The sequence below is a fragment of the Mastigoproctus giganteus genome, chromosome 4 (genome assembly GCF_048544385.1).
Source record: "Mastigoproctus giganteus isolate SK-2022 chromosome 4, ASM4854438v1, whole genome shotgun sequence".
Lineage (NCBI taxonomy): Eukaryota > Metazoa > Arthropoda > Arachnida > Uropygi > Thelyphonidae > Mastigoproctus > Mastigoproctus giganteus.
In genome coordinates, this window is record NC_143578.1 from 179,978,115 (window position 1) to 179,996,444 (window position 18,330).

At 40.0% G+C, this 18,330-nt stretch overlaps 1 protein-coding gene across 1 annotated transcript in view; it reads left to right on the top strand.

Moving 5' to 3' along the window:
• Positions 1-18,330, top strand: part of LOC150087229 (dynamin-binding protein-like) — a 427,088-nt gene that overhangs the window by 198,156 nt on the left and 210,602 nt on the right. Inside the window, exon 10 of the mRNA XM_090372415.1 lies at positions 7,107-7,227. Within this exon, the coding sequence (XP_090228541.1) occupies positions 7,107-7,227 (121 nt within the window). The remainder of the gene's footprint in view (positions 1-7,106; positions 7,228-18,330) is intronic.

Consider the following 18,330-nt stretch of genomic DNA (forward strand, 5'->3'; position numbering starts at 1 on the left):
GAAGATCATCCAGTCAAGACTGCAAAAACATCGCGAGCAAACCAGTCGAGAAGAACAGGCAGGATTTAGACCCGGGCGAGGATGCTGTGATCAAATCTTTGCCATTCGTCAGCTGATGGAGGAGAGGATCCGGTGTGAACAGCGAACCGTCATTGTTTTCATTGACTTTAAGTCTGCTTTCGACTGTGTCCACCGGCCTGCCTTATGGAAACTACTAGAGGTTGAACATGTACCTCGAAAAGTCATCACACTCCTCCAAACTGCATACAACGGTTTAACCAGCCAGGTGCGCATCCAGAACGATTTATCTGAGGAATTTACCATCCAAACTGGAGTCCGCCAAGGGGATGTAGCCTCCCCATTGCTTTTCAACATCGTGGTCGACGCCATTATGAGGCAAGCATTCAGAAACAGACAGGGCATACAATATGACAAGGATCACTATGTGACTGACCTGATGTTTGCTGATGATAGTGCTATCCTTGCCGGTAACGACGCTGAAGCCACGGACATCCTCTACGACATTGCCCGCATTGCCCGGCCATACGGTTTGAAGATCAATGCTGGTAAGACAAAGGCCCTGACAACAGATGGGTCGCAAACCACCATCTATCTCGAAGGCGTCCAGATCGAGCAAGTGCAGGACTTTAAATACCTTGGGTCGCTGGTCCAGGAGAAGAAAGTTGCATCCACCATGGAAATCCACAGCAGAATTGGACAGGCGGCCACTGCGTTCGCCTCGCTCAAATGGTGTCTATGGAAGAGGACCAACATTTCCACAAAGACTAAAATCCGACTCTTCCGGACTTTGATCCTGCACATTCTTCTTTACGGATCGGAAACATGGATTTGTCTCAAGTTAGATTTGAACAAACTTGAGGTATTCCAAATGCGATGCCTGCGGCAGATCTTGGGCATCTCTCTTCGCGACCGCATCACTAATGATACCATCCGCGCCAGATGCCAACAGCAACCAACCATTGCCGACCAAATCCAGAAGTGAAGGCTCAGATGGTTTGGCCACGTATGTAGAATGGGTACGAACAGAATACCATCCACACTCCTCTGGAGACAACGACCCACCCAATGGAGCATCCAACGGACCGCGCCTAGGAAAACGTGGGCCAAGCAAGTGGAAGATGACTTGAAGAGCCGACGTCTCGACCTTAACCAGGCCAGGACTGAAGCCATGGATCGTAAGGTATGGAAGAACATCACAGAGCAAGTCCGAAACCCTGCGGCACCTACAGCAGCATACTGGTTGCGTGGCCAACCGCCTCCCCCAGCTGCCAGCTAAGGACCAAAGAAGAAGAAGAAGAGAAACTTCAGTTGCCACTTCTCAGCCCATTTGCCCAACTTATCCAGATCCTAAGGCACCTCCGTAGCCAGGTGGGCAGGAACGGCAGTGTATAGCACACGCTTCTTGATTAGACCGGGGTTCGAGCCCGTGACCACTAAATACAGAGGATGTGGAAAGGTCAGGGAATGACTACCGCATATCCCCGGAGCAATATGGCCTTAGTTGCCAACAACAATCTAGATCCTATTACAGTAGCATTCTGTCTTTACTGTCGTCAAAAACCCTGTCAACCTTTGTATCATCTGCAAACTTGGACATTAAGCGTGATATAATTTCACCAATATCATTGATGAATACACAAAACAACAATGGGCCCAGCACCAAACCATGGGGAACTCCACTAATAACATTAGTCCATGAAGAGCAGTCTCCATTGATTACCACTCTCTGTCGTCTCCCACTCAACCATCCCTTTATCCATTGTATTCACTTGCCCTTAATGCCATACTGCTCCAATTTGTACAGCAGTCTTCCATGTGCTACAGTATCAAAAGCTTTCCTGAAATTCAGGGATGCTCTTATAGTATAGTGGTGTTGATTCTCTTGTTTGCTGCCTCCTTTATTATAACTAGATAGATCCCATTCACCCTATGTGCTTTTTTACCTTTAGCCTTTAACGATTTCTCTTTCACTTTCCTCTCAGTTATCACAAAATCTTATCACTCCTTGTTAGAATTTGATAAATTTCTGACATCCCCACCTCTATGAAATGCCTCCTATGTGAATGTAGATGCAGAATACCTGTGTAGTCTATCAACAACCTGAGCAGGGTCTTCAACAGTAAAACCATTTCTTCTGCCATTTATTTGCAAAGAAATTTTTCTGCTTTTCTTTGCATTCTTTTTTAACCTCCTTTGTGACTTGATTGCAGACTAGTTTATGTCTACCGTAGGCATCTGTATCAAATAATATATATGCATCTTATGTATTTTTCTTTGCTGTCATGAGTCTCATCTGTTTAGGTTTAAGTCTTGAACTGTATCTCTTAGTTGGTATAGAAAGCCAATAGCTTTTAAGATAACATCCCTGAATGCTTTCCATTTAGGATCTGCTTTAGTTGTCTTTGTCAAATGCTTTTTGTCATGTATTTGCTGGTCATATGATCCTTTTGTTACTGTTATCATAACTTTTGTTATGATATTTTGTTCTTATCACTTCTATTCTTTATCTGTATATTCTCGATACTTTTATCTTATAAGTATTTAGTTATAATTTTACCAGTATAATCAGTTGTTACAAGATTCATTTTGTAGTATTCTTATTCCAAATGCACAAGGCCTTTTTACAACGTTTTATCAATTACTTATTAGATAAGGTAACCAATATCCATGCAGTTAGGTTGGGTTATGATTACTGCTTGTAAAACTGTATTAAGTATTGATAGTTAATCTATTCTCAGTGTGAGATAAACTACTGAACTTCTTTTTTGTTTGCCTGTCTTTGTAATTCTTTTGCAAAGCAGAGATATTCATCCTCCTTGAATCATCATCATGATCATTGCAAGCTGCCAATAAGAATGTACACCAATGAGCCAAAACATGACCACCTACCTAATATGATGTTGATCCTCCATGTGCAGCCAAAACAGCTCGTACCCGGCGAAGCATGGACGCTACAAGATTTCTAAATGCCATGTAGTATCTGGTACAAACACATAACTGGCAGATCCTTTAACTCCTGTAAGGTCTGTGGTTGAGATGCCGCAGCTCGGAGTTGCTGTTCCAACACAAACCACAGATTCTCGATGGGATTGATGTCTGGTGAATTTGGAGGCCAGGGCAACACCTAGAAGTCTTCCTCATGTTCTGCAAACCGGTCTCGAACAATCCGGGCGGTGTGGCATGGTGCATTATCCTGCTGAAAGATGACACTGCCAGAGGGGAAGACTGTTGCCATGAAAGGGTGTACCTGGTCAGCAATGATGTTTAGATAGGTGGTAGACGTCAGAGTTCCTCGGCACATGGATGACTGGACCCAGGGTATCCCAGAGAACATCGCCCAAAGTATGACACTACTGCTGCTACTGGCTTGTTTTCATCTCATGGTGCATCTAGGTGCCATCACTTCCCCAGGTAAATGACACACATGTACCTGGCCATCCACTTGGTGCAACAGGAAACGTGATTCATTGGACCAGATGACCTTCTTCCAATCACTCAAGGTCCAGTTTCGATGCTTGTGTGCCCGTTGTAGGTGCTGCCGCCAGTGAACGGTGGTTAGCATGGGCACCTGCAGCGGCCTGCGACTACGCAGCCCCATTTTCAGCAGGGTTCGATGTATTATGTGTTGTGACACATTACTTCTGTCACCAGCATTGCAATTACCGGCGAGTTGTGCAACAGTCGCCTTTCTGTTGTCACGTACCATTAGGGAGAGCCTTCGCTCACCTTGAGCACATATGAGCCGTGGTCGTCCAACCTCTCACAGCTGACCATGAGCACACCACCAGCCGTGCCGTTTCGGATATGCTCTGACCCAGTCATTTGGCCATTACAATTTGGCCTTTATCAAACTCGCTTAAGTCCGCTGCCTTTCCCATTTGAAGAACAAAAATAACACTGATTAACGGTTCTCAGCATCAGGTATTTTTTATACCGTGTCCTCAGCTGTGCATGCTCCGTAGTTCACCTGCAGTTGCTTCAATTTGCATAATGACTTGCTATTTGAGGGACAGCTGGTACCGAGAAAGTAACTCTCTGTCTTTAATTAATGTAATTTTAAGTTAATTACACATATTACACATTAATATGTTTAATTGTTTTATAAATTGTAAAGTGATAAATAATATTTTCAGATTTTACAACTTTTATATTAACATACTTAAATGATAAAAATAAATAAATGTGGTGAGGGTGCACTATGTGAGAGCTGAGAAAATCAGAAAGTATTCCTAAAGGATCGTTTATATTCAGATTACATTTTAAAAAGTGCACAAATGCTAAAGAAAATCATTATATATTCACTTCTGATCTTCGCTTATTGTAATAATCATCTTTGTAGTCAAACGGTAAGATAATGAAATAAATAGAATTGATGTATCTTAACTTAATGATTGAGGAATAAAATTGTGAAGTAATAAAATTTCTTCAGCAGTTTAGAAGTGGGGAGTGGGGAGTATTATATTTCAATGCTAGTATTGAAATAGTTTTAGAAAATAATTCAAAACCGTTTTATTTTTTCCTTTCGTGACTGTCTGTGGACTCTTTTTATCACTCCAGTGACGTGACAGAGCTTGGGCTTCTGTTTAACTACTTTTATTCATGAGTCAACATAAACTGATATTGTTTTCAGTCAGATTTCACTGAGTAGATGAATCTGTTATTCACTGTCTTGTCTTCGAGTTTTCAATGAATAATGGATTCACCTACTGGGCAATGTTATTCGATTTCTTCGATTTCTTTAAAATTTCTTCAGCAGTTTAGAAGTGGGGAGTGGGGAGTATTATATTTCAATGCTAGTATTGAAATAGTTTTAGAAAATAATTCAAAACCGTTTTATTTTTTCCTTTCGTGACTGTCTGTGGACTCTTTTTATCACTCCAGTGACGTGACAGAGCTTGGGCTTCTGTTTAACTACTTTTATTCATGAGTCAACATAAACTGATATTGTTTTCAGTCAGATTTCACTGAGTAGATGAATCTGTTATTCACTGTCTTGTCTTCGAGTTTTCAATGAATAATGGATTCACCTACTGGGCAATGTTATTCGATTTAAAATGATATTAGTTACTTTAGGTCAACTTGTGGATATATATAGTCATTTCTAAAGAGCACAAGCCTGAGTTTCGTCACTAAAGACACAGAAATGCCTTCAAACAGTCACAACAGAAAAATGTGCAGATGTCTTTTTTTTTTAAACTTTTATATTCACATATTGAAATTAAAATTAAATGTGATAAAAGTGCTATAACGAGGGCTGAGAAAAATACTTGTTGAAAGTTAGGCAAGCACAGTTGGGTGTTATATATTTTGTTTTGGAGAATTTAAATATTAGTGGTTTTAAACTTAAATTTAAAGAAATATTTATGGTAAGTTTTATTTTGAGAGTTTTCCCTCAAAGGTTTAGGTTAATAGGCATTGATTTAAAGCTAGGTTGTTAACATAATTTGAGAGAGAGAGAGAGAGAGAAAGAATGGTTTTGCTAGGTACTGCAACATTTCATTGGGTTTTTGCTTGGCCAGTGGTAGTGATATGTATGCTGACTGCCAGCTGAGTTGTGATATTGTTCTAGTCAATTTTGGTACTGGTGTTATTTTTTCTGGAATTCTCTGCCTTTGTATGTTACTGTTGGAGTACTCTAATTATGCTGCTGTTGTTTTCATCTTAAACTTTTGGTGAGCTGTGACTTGTTTCCGGCATTGATTTTCTTTTGTGTGGATGGGAGTCTCCAGTGGCATAAGATTTCCCTTGTTCCTCTGATCATTGTGGTTCCTTATATCTTGTAGGCTTCTATGAATTCTTTTTCTGTTTCTCTTAGCTAGTATGATTGGTGGAGTGCAGGTTAACACATTTAGCACCACCTCTGTTTGATGGAGTGCATTCATTGTGCTGTAATTTTAAGAATGTTGAGCAATAACAACATTCCAAAATCCTCAACATTTCAAAAATTTGTAAATAGTTGAAAAGTAAAAGTTTATTTCATGTGCATAAACTAACCTCAACACAAGCAAAAAAAAATGTGTAACAAGCTTTAAACAAACTGAACCATTGCTGCTAACAGCTCTGAGTTCAGTAAGTTTACCAGCAGAATTGAGCAGTTAATTTCACATGCTTTTACTTTTACATCACTCGTAAATTGACCACTGAAGAATGACCTCCTATGTGTATTATGGCACAGCACTTGGATGCTTTTTTTGAATGCTTATATGTGTAACAGCATGGCACTTATGGTTCTGTTTGACACTTATATGCATCAGATGAAGCAAACATGTTAAAGGAATGCGATTCTGTTTTAAAGTGGTGGGCTGTATCTCTTGTTTTCATTCCCTGTTTGCATATGTTTATGGCATTCTTTCAGATTTGTGGTTTGATTTTCCGTATATCTGCAAAATACTGCACTAACTCTACTCTAATAGCTGGGATGAGGACTTTGAACCTCTTGTGACTCCATCAAGAAGATTTAACGAACACACTGAATTGTTAACTATCCAAGTTGATATTCCTGGCTGTAGCTGCCACGAAATGGTAAATCTTTAAAAGTTTAATTTTATCTCAGAAGGCACAAGGAACGTTCTTAAAAATAGGATGCATTTTTTAGCACTATTTTTAATTCTTTATGAAGTTTATATTAAAATTAAACAACCTTTTAATGCAATAGTTTTCTTATTGCAAAAGCATAGTATTTGTGTTGAAAGTGCCCTTTTAAAATTACATGTGAGAAAGAGAGAGAGAGAGAGAGAGAGAGAGAGAGAGAGAGAGAGAGAGAGAGAGAGAGAGAGAGAGAGAGATTGATTGATTGATTGATTGCGATCCAACCAGTCCCATTTAGGGGCTAAAGGGTCTGTAACCCTCCCCTTATGATCAGAATAATGCAGATTTTTTGCTGCTATACATATATTAAAGCTTATGATTTCCCTGAACACTGATTTAGCCCCCCCCCTAGAAAATCTTGGAACTGCCCCATTTGTAATTGTACTTGCCCAAGGAGGTTACAGGATGCAATAAACATGTATGCTTGTTCTTCTGTATATTATTTATATATATCAATTACTGTTTAGTGATGATTGCTACAATTCGATATTTTTCAGAAAGAAAATGAAAGAGCAAAGGCAGTGTGTTCTTACAGAATTAGTGCAGACTGAAAAAGATTACCTATTGGACCTTAAAATTCTTTATGGAACTTTTTTGACAGATCCAAATAAAGGAAAGGTTAGTTTCTTTTTCTTTTATTTTTGTATTAGTAAATAATACTGTCACATAATTTGTCTTATCACCTTTTACAGAGCACTGGAAGTATGTCTCAGAGGAAAAGATATGGTAACATTTGAAACTGGTTTTTATTCATAAATTTGAAGGTGAAGAGGTACTAAATGCTTTAGGTGGAATTAATCATTTTATCAGTATGAATGTGTGTTTGTGAGTGTGCACATGTATATATACACTGAGTGATCACTGAATTATGACCACCTCTATGAAAACTGAATGCGACCCGTTGACCCCGTGAGGTATGAGAGTGCTCAGTTGGTCAACCTATGTAGCATAGATAAGGTGTCAGTGGTTCAGTATGTAGTAAAATTCTGAGTGTGATGGGTAAAAGGAAGGACTTATCGGACTTTGATAAAGGACAGATTCAGTGAGCTGGTGCCTCGATTTCCCAAATGGCTGAACTGGTGGGGGTGTTCAAGAGCCGCCATAGTTAAAGTGTACCAGGACTGGCGTCAAAATGGTCATACAACGACCTGACAGCAAAACTGCAAAGGTCAGTGAAAGGTTGATGTTAGAGGTGAGCACCGGGTCCGACAACTCATACAGGCAAACAGGCGCAGCACTGGTGAAGAGTTGACTACCCAATACAACATGGGCCAACCCGGAACAATATCTGGCATGACCATGTGTCACACGTTCACACATATGGGCTATACCAGCATTCAACCCCTATGGCAAGGTTCATCGGCATGAAAGATTCGCCTGGTGCAAAGAGCATGCAAATTGGATGTTAGAAGACTGGAAGAAGGTGTGCTGGTCGGAGGAGTCATGTTATTTACTCCACACCATGGATGGTTGTGTAGGAATTTGGCGTCAACAACATGAGGCTCTTGATCCATCATGCATGGTATCAAAAGTGTAGACTGGTGGAGGCAGTTGTATGGTGTGAGGCATGTTTCACTGGCAGGAACTTGGACCCCTGGTGCATGTGGAACAACGTTTCACTGGTCTCCGCTATTGTCAACTGCTTGCTAACTGTGTACGCCCTGCTATGTTACACTTTTTCCTGAATGGCGATGGTGTTTTCCAAGATGACAGTGCGCTGAACCATCGATCACTTGTTGTGCAGGAATGGTTTGAGGAACACAGTTCTGACTTACAGCATATCGATTGGCCTCCGAACTCGCCCCCCCCCCCCCAAATATCAATCCCATAGAGCACTTGTGGGACACTATGAAAAGGCATATCAGGCATCTGAATACACCAATCACCTCAATACTTGCATTGCTGACCGCATTACACCAGCTTGGTTGGCCATACTTCCCGAACGGTTCCGACCTCTTGTTAAATCAATGCCACGTCGGATAGCTGCTGTATTGAGGGCAAAGGGAGGACCTACAAAGTATTTGGTAAGTGGTCATAATTCAGTGATCACTCAGTGATCACTCAGTGCGCACACACACACACACTGACCTACTGTTAATATCTGGACACCTGTATGCCTACAAATAACTTTTGTTAACAGGAAAACTAATAATGTTTGCTGAAAGATTTCTGAAACTAATAAAGGCTAAAGATTTCAGCTTCTAGTCTTCATGGAACACTACGCCAGTTTTTGTAAATGCCCTTCAGTATTTTCTGCCTTTTGGCAAAAAATATTCTTCAAATAGTGACCACTTTAGCTCTTTTTTTTGGGTGTTTTCTCCTGGCATGCACCTAACAATCCAGTTTACCCCAAAGGTTTTCTATAGGATTGAGGTCAGGGCTCTGGGCTAGCCAGTCCAATTTTTTGATGCTCATAACCTCAACCTGTCTGTCACAACACAGGCAGTATGACATCTAGTGCTGTCCTGCTGAAGGTGAAGAAGTACTAATTGGGTCTTCCCTGCCATGCCACAATGTAGGTGAAGCATTATTGTCCAGGATGTCTAGATAGACATGGTTTACATGGTTTTGTCCAAACCACGTTCAGCATACATGGTTTTGTCCAAAACAACCAATGGTTGTTCCAGGCTAAACCATGAATAATAGCCAGACCATCACGTTCCCACTTCCAGACTTCACTGTTGGAATGATATAGTCTTGAAGTTAGCTTTTTCTAGGAACCTACCAAGACCCAGCACAACCCTCAGACTGGTGGACTGTGTACCAGCTTTCCATTGGTCTCTGGTCCAAGAATGGCAGGTCTTGCAGCAGGCTCACAAGGAAGCAAGCGTATGTAGCACCATCCAAATATTAAAAAAAAAAAAAAAAAAAAAAAAGTAACCATAGTCACCTTCATTTATCTCTTTCTTTCAAATATTAATCCAGTAGATCATTAAATTTAGATCCTTTAGATAAATTTCCAAATTCCACAATTTAATCCAATCAATCCTTTAGATAAATTTTCCAATTCCACAAGAGTAGTTTATTCCAAGATAGTCGCTTTTTGATTAAATGAGATGTTTTCGACATCTCGTCTACAATTATCCACTCTCGGTTTAAATTAATGTCTCCTTATGTATGTCATGTGACTAAATATAAAAACTCCCGAGCATTTAATTTAACCAGCCCTTTCAAGGTCTAAACTTATCAGTACATCTTCACAAATTCCTAGTTTCCAAAACATCCAAAACACTAGCTTTCAAACTCAAGTTTCTCTTAATTAGAATACTCTTTTGCACCCTTGACTAATTGCATTTATTTTCTCTGTACCCTCTTCAACAGGTCCTCATCTTCCCTAAAGTTGTTTCAGTATTAAAATTATAATTTGAATATTGCAAGCCAGTATGCAATATTCGAACTGTGGCCTAAGCATTGCTTTATTTAGTGGAATAATCATTGCTAAAACCCCCATGAGCTGTTCTAGCGTTTGTCTACATTGTTCAGAAAACTTCATATGAGATTGTATAATTACTCCCAAATTCTTTATAATTTTGAGTTTGATATAACCTGAGTAGTAACTCTTCCTTAAACCTTTCCCATGTAGCATTTGTATTTGTTAAAATTATAATTTATTTATTTTTTTTTTCACTGGAAAGAGATGAAGTGATGTCTGGGACTACATGAATACCCTTTTAAAAGCAAAACCCTTGTGTTTCCTTTGATAATTGTTATTTCTTTAAATAGATCTTATATTAATAAATTTTTTCAGTTATACACTATAATCACTTTCTGCTGTTTGAGTTGTGGTACCCTCACTTCATCAAATTAGAGTTATCAGTATCCTCAAAAGTCATATAGAAAATTTCAGTCCAGACTGGAAGAACAGTAAAAGGATGTAGAATTCACAAGAGGCACTAAGTCTGACCTAGCATTTAATGCTAAAATGCAGTTTAGCTTAGGATTTTGGAGGCAGTGGAAGAACCTTCAAAAGGTTCTTCCACTACCTCCTCATTCCAGAGATAAACTTTAATAGAATCCTGTATTTAATAATATTTCATGAAGCAGGGGTATCTTAAACAGAACTATTAATAGGAAAGAATATATTCTTTTAAAGAAGAATACTTCTAACATTTTAAGAATATAATCCTCCCTTCCCAGAATAAAAAACCAAGAGACCATGCCGATTGCAACCTTCTCTCCAATGAAGATATTCTGTAGGACTTGTTTGGACCAAAGTAGCAGCATTTAAAAATAGTTGTTTTCATCAGTAACAGCCAAAGAACCCAATGGAGATACCAATCCACTGGCCAGCATTACTCCAGTCCATAAGCTAGCACTTCACTAAAGGGATCCTGTTCAAATCCAGGTTAGTAATAACAGGAATCCTGCCAGCAGGAATCATATTCAAATCCAGGTTATTACCACTACAACTTGATATAAAAATCAGTTCCAACCTGTTCAGAAAGAAAGCCTCAATGATACAATCCTAGAAAAATCCCCAGGGGCTCGTATCTAGTGAGTGTGGGCTTGGTGCACTCAGGATCCTGAGCTGGATGTCATCATTCTTCTCTTTCTTGGTGATTTCCTTTTGACTCTCTCTCTCTTCTCTCTCTCTCTCTCTCTCAGGGTAACTCGGGAATTTTTTTTTGGCAGCATAAGTCTCAGGCTTCCTTGCACCATATACCTAATAATTAGCATTAGCATTAGCATTAGTAGAGGCATATGATGCAAGAAAGCAAGCTTATTCAGCATCAGCCAAAAAAAAAAAAAAAAAAACCCTCTCCCATTTCACCCCTCCGTTCGTTCGAAATACCTGTCCAGTTGAGCTTTAAATTTGTTTAGGCTATCAACTTCAACAACAAGTGATGGAAGTCGGTTCCACCAACCAACCACCCGCTGGCCAAAGGCAAATTTCCGCACATCTATTCGACATCCGTCCTTCCTCAATTTGAATTTATGCCCTCTCAGGTGATTATTCTGAGAAAGATGAAGAATCCCATTGGCATTGAGCATGCTCAAACCATTCAAAGCCTTATACACCTCTATCAGATCACCTCGCCGGTGCCTAGTCTCCAGACTCTGTAATTTGCAAAACTTAAGCCTTTCTTCGTAAGAGCAACCCTTTGTTCCATTTACTAATCTTGTTGTCCTTCTCTGTACCCGTTCCAGCAGCTCTACATCCTTCTTGAAATGAGGCCTCCAGACCTGTATACAGTACTCAAGATGTGGCCTAACCATTGCCTTATACAAGGGAATAATCACCTCCTTATCCCTGCTAGAAAAATTCCTGTATATCATTGACAAGACACCATGAGCTACTCTTGCAGCTCGTCTGCACTGCTCAGAGAACTTCATATCTGCCTGCACAATTACCCCGAGGTCCTTTTCATTCTCCACCACTGTCAGTGTAGTACCGCAGAGTTGATACATTGCTCTGGGGTTACTGTTACCCATATGTAGTACTTTACATTTGTCAATGTTAAACTTCATTTGCCACCTCTCAGCCCATCTGTTCAACCTTTCCAGATCCTGTTGCAGCAGCATAGCGTCAGTAGTGTCCTTAACGACCCTGCCAACCTTTGTATCATCTGCAAACTTAGACATTAAACTTGATATCCCATCATCAATATCATTCATAAACACCGAAAACAACAATGGACCCAACACTGAACCTTGAGGAACTCCACTAATAACATTAGTCCACGTTGAGCAGTGTCCATTGATTACCACTCTCTGTCTTCTGCCACTCAACCATCCCCTTATCCATAGCAGCAATTTGCCTCCAATGCCACACTGCTCCAATTTGTGCAGCAGTCTTCCATGTGCAACAGTATCAAAAGCCTTTCTAAGATCCAAATATATAATATCAAAGTTATTCCCTGCATCCAGTTCTTTTGTGACTACATCATAGTATCCAATCAAATTGGTCAGGCAAGACCTGCCCTTAACAAAACCATGCTGTGTCTGAGCTATAACTGAATTCTTGTCTAGATGATCCTGCAGTGCTTCTTTAACCAGTGCCTCCATTAATTTACCTGGAACAGAAGTTAAACTAACAGGTCTATAATTACTTGTGTCAGCCTTTGATCCTCCTTTGTGAATTGGGGTTACATTTGCACATCTCCAGTCTATGGGTACCTCCCCTGAGTCCAAAGAAGCTCTCATAATTATGGCTAGGGGTTTGCATACTTCCTTTGCTGCCTCCTTTAATATAACTGGATAGATCCCATCCACCCCAGGTGCCTTTTTTATGTTTATTCTCAACAATCTCTCCTCCACTTTCCTCTCAGTTATTACAAAATCATCCAGCTTACTGCCAATGTTTACTTTACCTACATCATTCTCCTTCCTGAATAACTCCTCATGCGTGAATGTAGATGCAAAATACTCGTTTAGATTGTTAGCCACCTGAGCAGGATCCTCAACTGTTGAACCATCAATATCCAGTGGACCAATCTGATTCATCCCTTTCCTTCTCGAGTTCAAGTATGTAAAGAACTCCTTTCTGTTTTTCTTTGCATCCTTTGCCAAGGATTTTTCGTAGTCTGCCTTTGCCTGCCTAATCTCCTTTGTGACTTGGTTACAGACCAACTTATATCTATCATAGGCTTCCATGTCACCCATTAATTTGTATGTATCCCATGCATTTTTCTTCTCTGCCACATGTCTCACTAGTCCATCTGACAACCATTTAGGCCTAAACCTTGAACAATATTTCTTAGTTGGTATGTAAAGCCTGGTAGCCACCAAGATTAGTTCCTTGAATGCTTCCCATTTTGAGTTTGCTGTTGGTAACATCATCAGTTGGTCCCACTGTATAGAATTTAAATACTGTCTCAGACCATCATAGTCGCCTTTACGAAAACAAAAACCCTTCCCTTTACCTCTGATGGTAGTTACCTCCTTGAGTAAATCCCACTTCAACACACTGTGATCACTGCCACCTAGTGGTTCATTTATCTGCAGGTTCTTAATGCATGAAGAATCACTACTGATAATCAGATCAAGAGTATTGCTCCCTCTTGTTGCCTCACGAACATGCTGATATAGAAAACAATCATCCAATAAATCCACAAAAGCCTTGCTAGTGTGCGAGTGACCAACCCACAAATTCCAGTCAATATCTGGGAAATTAAAATCCCCCATTATAAGACTCTGATTTACTGGCCCATTCTATTTCCCTGTACAATATATTATTATACTCATCAGAGTCATTAGGCCTATAGCACACTCCTACTCTCAATTTTGATTTCCCTATGCTTATGTCACACCAAACTGACTCGACACTGCCCTGTCCATCGATGTCAACTGGCTTCACTTCCTTTGACTTTATGTGTTTCTTAATTAATAGCATAACCCCTCCTCCCCTCCTGTCCTGTCTATCCTTTCTATATACATTGTATTCCCCAAATTCCAGTTCCGCATTACTTATATCTGTGTGACACCACGTCTCTGATATCCCAACAGTATCTGCCTTTGATGTTTTGAGCAATACCTCAAATTCATCAAATTTATTTACCAAACTCCTAGCATTGGTGTACACGCAGGTATACATGCACCTGTTTCTATTCTTAGCTACCCTAACACAACCCATGTGTTTACTTGTAACGCAATGACTACCAGCAGTCTCTGAAATATCCTGCATCTTGTTTTTCAGACTTCTGCTCATTTGAATAGAAGCAGTGCAAGAATCACTTCCACCTCTGCCAGTGGCTACTGTTAATCTATTAGTCCTTGTATCCCCCCCAACTAGCAGTTTTCCGACCCACCTAACACTGCCTCGACAGCATCAGCAAAAATTCTTGCACCCTTTCTATTTAAGTGTATCCCATCCCTGTAGAAGCAATCTCTCCTGTTAACAAGTACAGTCCAGGCTGAAAAAAATTCTACCCCTTGAGCCTTGCACAATCCCTCCAGGGCCGAATTGATCGACAAGGCTCTCATCATATACTCCCTCCTATCGTGTCTGGGCAGAATTGCAGACACTTTCAAGTTCAACCCTAATTCACGGCTTTTTTTCAATAGTGACCTGTACTTGCTAAGTAATTCCGCCGGTCTCCTACTCTTAATGTCATTAGTGCCAACGTGTACAACTATATCACCTTTTGTGCCCTTAAAAGATGATATCCGCTCTACAACGTCATCAACCTTTGCCCCTGGCAGACATACCCTGGTCCTATTCCACCTATCCTTTTTACAAAGCATGTTCCCCGTTTCCCTGACAATAGAGTCACCAACAACTACTAGTTCCTGTGGGACCAGCGCATTCTGCCTAGGGGGCTGCCCCTGTGTTGCCTGATGACCAAGTGCAAGCTCTGGCGTTGATGTGGGCAGCTGAGAGCTTGATGGGCCCCTCAATTTATTTCCTTCGAGGGCATCCACCCTGTCCTTCAAGGTCTCATAAAGGCCCATAACAACGCTGAGTTGTCGCCTAATTAATAGTAAAAGTAGGAGAACAGCAGAATTACTTAACAAGTAAAAATCTTGTTTATACTCCATGAGGTCAGCGGAGTTTACAGTAAATCATCAATACAAGCTTAAATCATATTTAGCAGTCATGGGTTTGAACCCAGGTCCACTCAAAGAGCGCGTGCTACTACACTCATATTCCTAACCACTTTGCTACGTCATGGCAATGTTGTAAAAAATCCCCGAGTTAGGGTTGAATTTGAAAGTGTCTGCAATTTGGCCTTGGAGAGATTGTGCAAGGCTCATGGGGGAGAATTTTTTTTTTTTGCCTTAGTCTGTGCTTGTTAACAGAAGAGACTGCTTCTACAGGGATGGGATACACTTAAATATAAACGGTGCAAGAATATTTGGTGATGCTATCAAGGCATTGTTAGATGGGTCGGAAAACAGTTTTCCGACTCAACCAGCATTGTCTCCGTGGAGGGATACATGGACCTCTTAGTCTGTGTGTGTGTTGAGGTGGGGGTACACGGACCTATTAGTTCGTGGGGGGGGATACATGGAATTATAGATTAACAGCTGGCAGAGGTGAAAGTGATTTTTGCACTGCTTCTATTTGAATGAACAGCAGCCTGGAAAACAAGATGCATGGGATTTCAGAGACTGCTGGGAGTCATCGCATTAAATACAATAAGTAGCTAAGAATAAGAACAGATGATGGAAACTTGTGTGTACACCAATTCTAGTAGTTTGGTAAATAAATTTGATGACTTTCAGCTGTTGGTCAAAACATCAATTGCAGATATTGTTGGAATATCAGAGAAGTGGTGCCACACAGATATAAGGAATGCAGAATTGGAAATTGGGGAGTATAACGTGTACAGAAAGGATAGACAGGATAGGAAGGGAGCAGGGGGTTATGCTATTAGTTAAGAAACACACAAAATCTAAGGAAGTGCAGCCATTTGATATGGGTGGACAGTGCAGTGGTGAGTCAGTTTGGTGTAACTTAAACACTGGCAAAGCAAAATTGAGAGTAGGAGTGTGTTATAGGCCTAATGATTCTGATGAGTATAATATACAACTGTACAGGGAAATAGAGTGGGCCAGTAAATCAAAGAGTCTTATGATGGGGGATTTTAATTTCATTTCCCAGATATTGACTTTAACTTGTGGGGTGGGCACTCACACACTAGCAAGGCTTTTGTGGATTTATTCAATGATTGTTTTCTACAGCAGCATGTTCTGGAGGAAACTAGAGGGAGTAATACTCTTGATCTGATTATCAGTAGTGATTCTTCATGCATTAAAAATTTGCAGATAAAGGAACCACTAGGTGGCAGTGATCACAGTATGCTGATGTGGAATTTACTCAAAGAGGTAACTACCATCAGGGGTTAAGGGAAGGGTTTTTGCTTTAAGGTGACTACGGTTGTCTGAGGCAGTTTTTAAATTCTATACAGTGGAACCAACTGATGATGTTACCAACAGCAAATTCAAAATGGGAAGCATTCAAAGAATTAATCTTAGACACTACTAGGCTTTTCATACCAACTAAGAAATATTGTTCAAGATTTAGGCCTAAATGGAAGTCAGATGAACTAATGAGACATGTGGCAAAGAAAAAAAATGCATGGGATACATATAAATTAACAGATGACATAGAAGCCAAAGGATGTTAAGCAGGCAAAAGCAGATTACGAGAAATCTTTGGCAAAGGATGCAAAGAAAAACAACAAAGAGTTCTTTACTTGGATCTTAGGAAGGCTTTTGATACTGTTGCACATGGAAGACTACTGTAAAAGTTGGAGCAGCACGGCATTGGGGAGAAATTGCTGCTGTAGATAAAAGGATGGTTGATTGGGAGGACAGAGAGTGGTAATCAATGGACACTGCTCTTCGTGGACTAATATTATTAGTGGAGTCCTCCAGGGTTCAGTGTTGGGTCCATTGTTGTTTTCTTTTTTTATTAAATATATTGATAAAGGTATATCAGGCTTAATGTCTAAGTTTGCAGATAATATGAAGGTTGGCAGGATTGTTAATGACAGTACGGTACAGCAACAGGATCTAGAAAAGTTAAGCAAATGGGCCGAGAGGTGGCAACTGAAGTACATTGACAAATGTAAAATACTGCATATGGGAAGCAGTAATCCCAGAGTAATGTATCAAATGTGTGGGATTACACTGACAGTGGTGTAGAGAATGAAAAGGACCTGGGGGTAATTGTGCAGTCGGATATGAAGTTTTCTGAGGATGCAGATGGTCTGCAAGAGTAGCTCATGGTGCTTTGTCAATGATATACAGGAATTTTTCTAGCAAGGATAAGGAGGTGATTATCCCTTGTATAAGGCAATGGTCAGGCCACACCTTGAGTACTGTATACAGGTCTGGAGGCCTCATTTTAGAAGGATGTAGAGCTGCTGGATTGAGTACAGAGAAGGGCAACAAGATTAGTGAATGTATCAAAGGGTTGCTCTTATGAAGAAAGGCCTAACTTTTGCAAATTACAGTGGCTGCAGACTAGGCAACTGCAAGGTGATCTGAATGAGGTGTATAAGGCCTTGAATGGATTGAGCAAGCTCGATGCTGATGGAATTTTATCCTCTTACCCAGATTAATCACCTGAGGGGGCATAAATTCAAATTGAGAAAAGGCAGTTGTAGAATAGATGTGCAGAAATTTACCTTTAGCTAGCAGGTGGTTGATTGTTGGAACAAACTTCCATCTGTCGTCATAGAAGTGGACAGCTTAAATAGAGTCAAATCAGAACTAGAGAAACATTTGGAGTGAATGGATAGGTGAAATGAGAAGGTTTTTTTTTTTTTTTTTTCCTGCTGTTGAATAAGGTTGCTTTCTTGCATCATATTCCTCTACTAATGCTAAGTACTGGCATGCATACAGAGTCTGCTCAGTAGCAATCAGGGAGAGTGCCTCTAGCGGCAGTTATGGAAAGTTTTCGCGGTAAACGTAAAAATCTTGCACCGGTCCACGAATTAAATTATCACCCCTTGTATATTATTTTTAATGTGTTGTAGTGCTTTACATCTGACTATTGTCAAAACAAACTGGCATATCATAATCACTGTGATTGTTAATTTTTATTCTTGGCATCATGTTCTCATCTGTTATATGAATTCTATTTACTTTCTACTGTTGCCTTTGAAACATTCTCTAATATCAATTTATTTTTTTATTATTTTAACAGCCAGTCTCTGATCCCTGGTAGTACATTTCTGTTTTTTCATATTTGAAGTTAATTTTATGCTCTTTTAGTATCTAATCATTGTTATTTTGATTATTTTATATCACTTTATTTTCTTTCATTGCTTT